Below are 10625 nucleotides of genomic sequence, written 5' to 3'. Positions count from 1 at the left end.
CAGGGGTGGGGGCCTCGATGTCCCAAGGGGGGGTAGGGCGGCATTGGGGAACGGTTCCTCGAGGTCCCGAGGGGGGGATAGGTTGGTGTTGGGGCACAGCGCCTCGAGGTCCCGGGGGATTAGGGCTGCGTAGGGGCACAGAGCCTCGAGGTCCCGGGGGGTTAGGGCGGTGTAGGGGCACAGAGCCTCGAGGTCTCGGGGGCTATAATTACATGTTACTGCCAAAACATAATATGAAACTTCGGATGTTAATCAAATTACTAACATTCACAAACTTGCAAAAGCTACCGCTCAATTACGAACTAAAATAAAATAGTTCAACGGGGGGTTAGGGCGGCGTAGTGGCACAGAGCCTCGAGGTCCTGGGGGCTATAATTACATGTTACCGCCTAAACATAATACGAAACTTCAGATGTTAATCAAATTACTCACAAACTTGCAAAAGCTACCGCTCAATTACGAACTAAAACTAATACTAAAATCAAATAGTTCAACGAGACAATCTTGAACAGTTGCTTGATCCACCAATATCAACAAAATTCTCACCAAGTTTCTAACCAAGACTGATAATCACAAAGTCTGAAAAAGAAAAAAAAAGACAACCACCGGTTTAATAGACTATTATCGTAGTATTTTTACATTTAATGACAAAATGCTTTTGAAATCTAGATTGAATTCACTTTAATGATGAACATATTTAATTAAATAGGCTCCATAAATGCATAACATCCACCCTCAAATGAACACGGTAAGATGCAGGCACAAACAATCACTATATTAACAATTCCATTTTTATTAGCAACTAATCCATTTATAGTATCATCATGTCTCTTAATTTGACTCCAGACACTTCTAATTAGTAAATATGTATCAAGTGTTGAGCAAGTCTGCTTAACAATATGCAATATTTGGCCTCATATCCTTAATTCTTTTCTTGACAGAAGGCTTATACATTGAAAACCAAGTAAATAACTTAGACCAACTTGTAGCTAGAATGGCTTACCAAATGTCCAAATCCAAGTGCAAAAAAGGAAGAGTTTCAACTCCACATTAATCATCAAGAATGCTATTAGCCAAATCTATAGAGAATTTATGTTAATCAACCAAAAAAATGTTAATGACTATTTACAATAACAATTAAAACTATTATAATTAAAATATCCTTACCTTGTTCGAGCTGTTCAAGGACATCTATATCTTCCTCAACACTTATAGGTCGTGATTCACTTCTAATCCAATCTTGAAGGCACACTAGAGTTTTCACCAATTTAGGAGTTAATGAACTCTTAAATGAATCCAAGATGTGTCCATCAGTACTAAACGCACACTTGGATGCCACACTTGAAATAGGAATAGCTAACACATCACGAACCATCTCAGCAAGAATGGGAAATCTAGGTGAGTTTATTTTCCACCAAGACAAGATGTTGAAGTTCTTGCTTTCAACTTCATTTTCTTCAGCAAGATATTTTTGCAATTCTGTTTTGACAGTTGTTGTATTTTCAGCTTTATGTTTCATTAGATCACCCATGAATGTCCTTAAAGATCCTATCGATTGGACACTACTATCTGAACTTGAAAGCAATGAACTAGAATTTTCAAATGAAGAACTAGATAAAGATGAAGAGTGTTGACTACCTTTATCTTTTAGAAAGGGACTTTACATATTCACCAAACAACAATTCCATGTAGTCTCTAACTCCTTTCTCTAAAATTGGACCTTCTTTCCCAAACATCATTTGAAGTGCAAAGCCAACTGAAACAAACTTGTGACGAGGATCCAAAACGCAAGAAATAAAAATCATCTTGTTCATCTTCTTTGGAGTACCCCAATACTTATCAATTTTTTCTCTCATATTCGAACCAATTTTACCCAAAAGATCATCATTATCATCTTCACTCGATATCAATTGTTTCAAATAACAAGAAACCTCACAAATTTTAAGAAAATGTGAGTTTGTTATGACGTAGTGTGATCCAGATACTTCTCTGGTAAGATCATAAAAAAATTGAAGAAAATTAGCAATTTTTCTTACATTGTCCCAGTCATCACTCAAAAGGGCACCAACAACGCTTCCTTCTTCATCCTCAACAAACTGAAGGTAATGTAACAAGCCAATATCACGAGCAACATAACTGGAAAACGCATTTTCAAACTCAATAGCCCTATTTATCATCAAGTATGTGGAGTTCCATCTCGTAGAAACATCCAAACATAAAGATTTTTTACAATTAATATCAACATCTTCACAACATTCTTGGAACCTCTTACACCTCGCAGGAGACAGTCTTATGTATTTAACTGCTTTTCTAACCCGTTCAATAGACACAACAGACACCTTCAAACCATCTTGAACAATAAGATTTAGAATATGTGTCATACACCTCACATGGCAGTGTTCTCCATTCATGATATTGATCCCCCGTTTAGTGAATAATATAGACAACTCTTTCATAGTCACGTCATTCGAACTAGCATTATCGACTGTGATGGTAAATTTTTATCTACGCCCTAACCACGCAAACACTTAATAATCTCATTAGTCATATCTTCACCTTTATGGCTAGAAACTGGACATAAGTTGATTATCTTATTATGCATAATCCATTCATTATTGATCCAATGTGCAGTGATACACATATAATTAATCTGTTGCAAAGAGGTCCAAGGATCAGTTGTCAGACATACTCTTTGTCGTGCTACTTCGAAAAATCTCTTCAACTTTTGCTTCTCTTCATCAAAAAGTTTAAAACAATTACGTGTCACAGTGGTACGAGAAGGGATCTTAAAATGAGGTTGCGCTACTTTCATAAAGTTTCCAAAACCCTCCTTGTCGACAAACTTGAAAGGTAGTTCATCCACAATTACCATGCGGCATAAAACTCTCCTACATTGTTCTTGCTCAAATTTCCAGGAAACAACTTACATCACTCGTATTCCCTCCCTGAACAGATTGAAAGCCTATTTCAAATAAATCCATACCCTACATTCCCCTCTAGATTCATACGAATCATATATAATTAAAAAAAAATCTATTAAATAAATATAAATAATAAATTTCGAATGACTAATAAAACATTGACTCATTGAACTCATGAATATCACTATTTGTTCATTCTCACATATGATAACGTGATTCTCTAGTTCTAGACTTCTAGGCATTCCCATACTTGGCAAATTGAGGAATAAGTTAATAATTTGCTTTTGCTAGATAACTTCACCAACTACGTAAGTGGGTAAAGTTGGTTGCAAGTAATCTCAACTTTTTAATGCATTTGACTTTGTACCATTTTTAACTGAATCAGCAAAATAATCTTGACCACAATGCTTACACTTTGATTTCTTATTTCCTTCTTCATCAACAAATGATCCAAAATGATTCCATGCTCGAGACCTTTTTCTTTCTTTATTTTGTAACATTTGGCTGAACAGATTGTGTTTGACACATAACATTTGAATTAATACTTTCATCACCCAGGACCACCACCTCATCAGTGGAAATATTTTCAGCCATATATATGTCTCTATAAAATATGATTTAGACAATAATCACTAATCAGGCAGCAATAATGAATTAATATCAAGGTAAACTAAAGAGAAACTAAAGAGATATCTTAAAGGAGGTTTTCAACATTACTGAAAAAGAAAAAGAATTCTTAAGAAAAATAATCAAATGCTTACCAAATTTAACCTAAATTAGGGTGTTTGATTCTGGTCGGGTACATTATTTAAGAGCGAGATCATTTTTTTGAGGAATTGAGTATGGAGAGGTAAGAAAAGCATAGATTACAGAAGAAGAAAATTATACAAGGATAGATTAGAGAAGAGAAATTAGAAAAGAGTAGAAAATCTTCACCGTCGCCTAGCCCTTACTATCGTCGTTGTTGTGAACCCTCCTTGGAAACTTGTTGGTTGTTGCCGCCGCCATTGGCTTGTTCCTATCCCCAATTTTACGCTCTAGGTTTAGAGTAAAAACTAAAAAGTAAACACTAAGCGTCAAGCGATAAGTACTAACTACTAAGTAGGATATTGAAAATCTAATATAGAATCTAGTTATGTATTGAATTATTTATATTTAACATTTAGGAAGGGTAAAGTAGTAAATAACTATCGTCTTATTGAGTTATCGGTTTACCCAATAACCCAATAGGAAAAATCAAAATTGAACCAACAACCCAATAATTTTTTTTATAAACCCATTAAAAAAACCCAATAACCCAATAACATTTTATCGGTTCGATTTATTGGTCGGTTCAGTTTTTGCACACCCCTAGTCCTGGGAGGAGGGTGGTGGAGGCCTTGGAGAACGTAATAAGGTCTTTGTAAATGTGGAAATAGGCGTTGAAAAAATGGTGTGACTATACGCGGTGGTTCCCTCATTACGGAGGTCCTGATAAAGTTTTTTCAAAAAGAAATTGGGTGCTTCGAGGCGCCAGATATATGGGTAACACACAAAATATCGGGGAATTTGGGTAATTTCTAAAAACAGGCTTGTAAATGTGAAAATAGGCGTTAAAATATTAGTGTGAGTATACACAGTGGTTCCCCAACTCATTACGAAGGTCCTCAAAAAAAAATCATGGGTGCTCCAAGGCGACAGATCATGGGCTACTACACACCAAAAATTGGGAAATATGGTAGTTCCTAAAAAAAGGCTTGTAAATGCAGAAATAGGAGTTAAAAAAATGGTGTGAGTATACGCGGTGGTTCCTCAACTCATTATGGAGGTCCTCATAAAGTTTTTTTCAAAAAAGATATTTTAGTTTCTCAGAGGCGCCTGATCCATGGGATTATACACACAAAAAATTAGGAAATTTGGGTAATTCCATAAAACAGCTTGTAAATGCTAAAATAGACATTAAAAATGGTCTAAGTATACGCGGCGGTTCCCCAACTCATTACGGAGGTCCTCATAAAGTTTTTTTTTTAAAAAAATTGGTTGCTACGAGAGGCCAGATCCATGGGCTAATATTAACACACGAAAAATCGGGGAATTTGGGTAATTCTTAAAAGGGGCTTATAAATGCGGAAATAGGCGTTAAAAAATGGTGTGAGTATACGCGGTGGTTCTCCAACTCATTATGTAGTTCCTCATTAAGTTTTTTTTTAAAAAAACTTGGGTGCTCCGAGGAGCCAGATTTGTGGGCTAGTAAATGCAGAAAATTGGAAAATTTGAAAAATTCCTAAAAAAAGTTTGTAAATGCGGAAATAGGTGTTAGAAAATGGTGAGAGTATACGTGGTGGTTCCCCAACTCATTACGAAGGTCCTCATAAGGTTTTTTTTTAAAAAATATTTTGGGTGCTCCAAGACTCCTGATCCATGGGGTAATACACACGAAAAATCGGGAAATTTGGTTAATTCCTAAGAAATGACTTGTAAATGCAGAAATAGAGGTTAAAAATAGTGTGAGTGTACGCAGCGGTTCCCGAACTCATTACGGAGGTCCTCATAAAGTTTATTCAAAAAAAGTAATTAGGTGCTTCGAGACGTCATATCCATGGGCTTATACACATGAAAAATTGGGGAATTCTTAAAAAGGACTTGTAAACACAGAAATAGGCGTTAAAAAATGGATTGAGTATACTCGGTGGTTCTCTAACTCATTACGGAGTTCCTTATAAAAAATTTCAAAAAAATATTTTTGTGAGCTCCGAGGCGCCAGATCCATGAGCTAATACGCACGAAAAATTAGGGAATTTGGATAATTCCTAAAATGACCTTGTAAATGCGGAAATAAAAGTTAAAAAATGGTGTAAGTATACGCGGTGGTTTCCCAACTCAGTACAAAGGTCCTCATAAAAAAAATTTCAAAAAACAAGTTTGTTGCTCCGAGGGTCCAGATTCATGGGCTAATACAAATGAAAATTCGAAGAATTTTAGTAATTCTTAAAAAAGGCTTGTAAAATGTTGAAATAAACATTAAAATGGTGTGAATATATTACGTAGTTCCTCTTAAAGTTTTTTAAAAACGTAAAATTGGGGAATTTAGGTAAATCCTAAAAAATGGCTTGTAAATGCGGAAATAGGCGTTAAAAATAGTGTGAGTATACAGGGTGGTTGCCCAACTCATTAAAGAGTTCCTCATTAAGTTTTTAAAAAAAATATTTTTGGGTGCTCCGAAGCGCTAGATCAATTGTCTAATACACACGAAAAATTGGGGAATTTGAGTAATTTCTAAAAGGGGTTTGTAAATGCGGAAATAGACATTATAAAATGGTCTAAGTATACCCGGCGATTCCCTAACTCATTATGAAGGTCCTCATAAAGTTTTTTTAAAAAAAAAAATTTGTTGCTCCGAGGGGCTAGATCCATGGGTTAATACAAACGAAAAATTGAGAAATTTGAGTAATTCTTAAAAAAGGCTTGTAAAATGCGGAAATAGGCGTTAAAAAGGGTGTGAGTATATTACGAAGTTCCTCTTTAAGTTTTTTTTTTAAAAAAAATTGGGTGCTCTTGGGCGTCAGATCCATAGGCTATTACACACGAAAAATTGGGGAATTTGGATAATTTCTAAAAAAGGGCTTGTAAATATGGAAATATGCGTTAAAAATGGCGTGAGTATACGCGGTGGTTCCCCAAATCATTACGGAGTTCTCATAAAGTTTTTTCAAAAAATATTTTTTGATGCTACGAGACGCCAGATCAATGGGCTAATACACACGAAAAATAAGGTAATTTGGGTAATTCCCAAAAAATGACTTGTAAATGCGGAAATAGGTGTTAAAAAATTGGTGTGAATATACGCAGAAGTTCCCCAACTCATTACCGAGGTCCTCATAAAGTGTTTTCAAAAAAAGTTTTGGGTGCTTCGAGATGCCACATCCATAGGCTAAATACACACGAAAAATTGGAGGATTTGGATAATTCCTAAAAAAGGGCTTGTAAATGCAGAAATAGGCGTTAAACAAATGGTGTAAGTATATACGGTGGTTCCCCAACTCATTACGGAGGTCCTCATAAAGTTTTTTCAAAAAACAAATTTGGATGCTCCGAGACACCAGATTCATGGGCTAATAAACAACAAAAATCAGGAAATTTTGATAATTCCTTAAAAAAGCCTTGCAAATGCGGAAATAGGCTTTAAAAAAATGGTGTGAGTATACGCGGTGGTTACCCAACTTCTTATAGATGTCCTCAAAAAAAAAATCAAAAAAACATTTTGGGTGCTCTGAGGCGCAAGATCCATGAGCTAATACACACGAAAAATTAGGTAATTTGGGTAATTCCTAAAAAAAGGCTTGTAATGCGGAAATATGTGCTAAAAAAATTGTGTCAGTATAAGCGATAGTTCCCCTACTCATTACAGAGATCTTCATAAAGTTTTTTCAAAAAGAAATTTTGGTGCTCCGAGGCTCCAGATCCATGGGCTAATTAAACAAAAATCATGGGAATTTGGGTAATTCCTAAAAAGGCTTCTAAATGCGGAAATAAGAATTAAAAATGATGTGAGTATACGTGGTTGTAAATGCAGAAATAGACATTAAAATGGTATGAGTATACGCGGTGGTTCCCCAACTCATTATAGATTTCCTCATAAAGATTTTTCAAAAAAAAAATTGGGTGCTCCGAGGCGCTAGATTCATGGGCTATACACAAGAAAAATCAGGAAATTTGGGTAATTCCTAAAAAAGGGCTTGTAAATGCGAAAATAGGCATTAAAAAATGATGTTAGTATACGCGGTGGTTCCCAACTTATTACGGAGGTCCTCATAAAAAAATTTCAAAAATATTTTTAGGTGCTCCGAGGCGCCAGATCCATGGGCTAGTACACACGAAAAATTGGGAAACTTGGGTAATTTCTAAAAAGGGGCTTGTAAATGCCAAAACAGACGTTAAAAAAATGGTGTGAGTATACGCGGTGGTTCCTCAACTCATTACGGAGGTCCTCATAAATTTTTTTCAAAAAAATATTTTGTGTGCTTTGGGACGCCAGATCCGTGGGCCTTTAATACACACAAAAAATCAGGAAATTTGGGTAATTCATAAAAAAGGGCTTGTAAGTGCGGAAATTTGCGTTAAAAAAATGGTGTGAGTATTTGTGGTGGTTCCCCAACTCATTACGGAGGTCATCATAGAGTTTTTTCAAAAAACAATTTGGGTGTTTTGAGGCGCCAGATCTATGGGCTAATACACACGAAAAATTGAGGAATTTGGATAATTCATAATAAAAGGGCTTGTAAATGCGGAAATAGCCGTTAAAAAATTATGTGAGTATACGTGGTTGTCACGCCCCAAGGCTACCCCCTTGACGTAAAAACGGGACCTAGAATCACGAGTGACCCCAAGTTAACTCTGAAGCTGGCATATCATAAGCATACTAAACAACTGAATAAAGACATACTATGCGGAAGCTAAAACAAGAGATGATTGAAAGATGGGGAATACCCAATACTGATCTTAATATATATAAAACTACTAAGAGTTCAATGATATTGAACATTCACTCAAATCTAAAGCTGAATTTAATACTATGTCTGAAAAAGCCTCTACTAACTAGAGTTGCTCGGACATGCCCCCAGCTAATTCTAGAAAAACTGAAAAAACTAAAATAAAAGACTGAATATGAAAAACATGTCTATTGTCCTCGGAAAATGAGGAATCGCTACTGAAGTTGCTAAATACGAATCGAGAACCGATCTATGTGTGATCTAGATGTTGAACACCTGAACTTGCATCATGAAAGGATGTAGCGCAGAGTATGCGTCAGTACTTGGAATGTACTGAGCATGCATGATATAGTTAATAGTTGAACAAAGATATGTAAACTGAACGAAGCACAACTGAACAATGACATAATCTGAACAGAAACATAGATACTAAAATATAACTGAAAGCTGAGCTAAATTCAAATGACCAAGTACTAATTATGAACATAACATGCTGGGACTAAATATTGAAGTATAAACACAAAACCTGGTCAAATGCACTTGAATCTGACTGTAGGAGCTACTATTAACCAACATAAAACCACGTGAGCTAAACGTGGAGTCGGATGTATACGCTCCATCGAGAGGACCAAATATACCTTGCCAGGGGTATAAAGGCATGACTGACGTGATCACTAAATCGGATGCCCAATAGAGGGGACTTATTAACCTACGGGGGTAGGTAGTCCTAGAACTATGAGGGTACGTTGAACCCTAGTCCAACTCGGTGCTAAGCCTACTCCAAATTGGAAATGTGTATAACACAACATAACTGAAATATTGAATTAGCTCAATATTCTGACATGCTAACTGAGAATGCAACATTTATGTACTGACAATGAAACATTCGAAATATGAGGCATGTGTATCTGTTTAACTGACCTAGCAAGTGTAATTCATGAACTAAGAAAAACTACACAACTAGGGTGTTTTATTAGGAAAATATATTTTGACTGGTTTAAGAGTCGCCACTTAATTTTTTAAGAAAAATCAAGAAAACTGTTGTTTTCAAAAGACTAAAACAGAAATCTAGGAAAACTTAAAAAAGGGTTCGAGGTTCTCATTAACATCCTAGGAAGGTTTTAAAAGCACCTAGAATGTCCACTAATGTGGTTATCCGACGATTAATTTATTTGGCTAAAAGTGAATTAACTTAACTTGAATTGAAACATAATACTATTTTATAATTAAGTCCATTTATCTTATTTTATTTTATTTTATTTATTTTTTAAAAGGGGAAAAGGAAAGAATTAACCAAGTGAGATATTTTTTCCTTGCAAAAACTCTTTAAGTCCTTTTAAAGGTGATCGATTTGTTAAAACGAAATAAGCGTCTTTCGGGGATTTGAAAATTTTTTTAACCTTAAAATTAATAACGGATATTAGCAAATGAACAAACACAAAGAGATAAAGAGGGAAAGAGACTTGGGGGCCCAAGTCTGGTTTCTGTTCGCCTAGGCCAGCACTTGGGCCTATTTTCGCTTTGGGCCAAAGGCCCAATTCTTGTCACCTGTCCAAAATTAAAAGAAATAATTTCCTTTGGGCCTTTGGCCCAAATTTTCACCTGTCCTAAGAACTAATGCAATAATAATAAATAATGACAAGGGGGCTTAGGCCCAATAATAACAAAATACAATTATTATTTTTTTTTTTTGGAATTTTGGAGGCCTTTGGGTCCACTTCTTGATTTTCGTATACACTAGGTGTATACAATCCCGAATCCGCTCCAATTCCTGTTCATCACTTTCTCTCACTCGGAAATGAGGGTTGACTCGATCGAAAAAAATGTAATTGGGCCTATCCGGAAATATGGGGAAAAGATTGGGGTCCAAGAGGACTCGGGTGGTATCACATGCAACAAAAATGAAATAAATAAATTAGTGGGGCCTCACTTCGTCAAAGTCTGGCAAATATGTATTTTAAAAACAATCAAGTAGCATAGCTAAATAGTATTAAGGGCAATAAATGATCTCTATATAAACAAGAAAGTAACACTTAAATTTATTGTTAACAAAGTAAACATTTTAATCTACTATGCAACTTGTTTCAAGTGTAAAATATTCATTTCCATCAATATGGGAAGTAGAACACGTAAGAAAAATGAAGAACCTAAATTACAAACTTTGACTTGAAGACTACACCCATAGCATAACAAATAAAAATAAAATAAAAGAAAATAAAAATAAGAACTTATAACA

The 10625-nt window shown here is 35.4% G+C and overlaps 1 protein-coding gene across 1 annotated transcript; it reads right to left on the bottom strand.

Annotated features, from left to right (window-relative positions):
- Positions 1 to 1050: 1050 nt before the first annotated feature.
- LOC107059189 (zinc finger BED domain-containing protein RICESLEEPER 2-like) lies at positions 1051 to 1531 on the bottom strand. The gene is made up of 2 exons (XM_015305656.1): positions 1168 to 1531; positions 1051 to 1079 (listed from the first exon to the last, which is right to left on the bottom strand). The coding sequence occupies exons 1-2, from the start codon at positions 1529 to 1531 to the stop codon at positions 1051 to 1053; spliced, it is 393 nt and encodes a 130-aa protein (XP_015161142.1).
- Between the last annotated feature and the right edge of the window lie 9094 nt (positions 1532 to 10625).

The sequence above is a fragment of the Solanum tuberosum genome, unplaced genomic scaffold (genome assembly GCF_000226075.1).
Source record: "Solanum tuberosum cultivar DM 1-3 516 R44 unplaced genomic scaffold, SolTub_3.0 scf00937, whole genome shotgun sequence".
Taxonomy (NCBI): Eukaryota; Viridiplantae; Streptophyta; class Magnoliopsida; order Solanales; family Solanaceae; genus Solanum; species Solanum tuberosum.
This window is presented reverse-complemented; position numbering and strand designations above follow the sequence as displayed.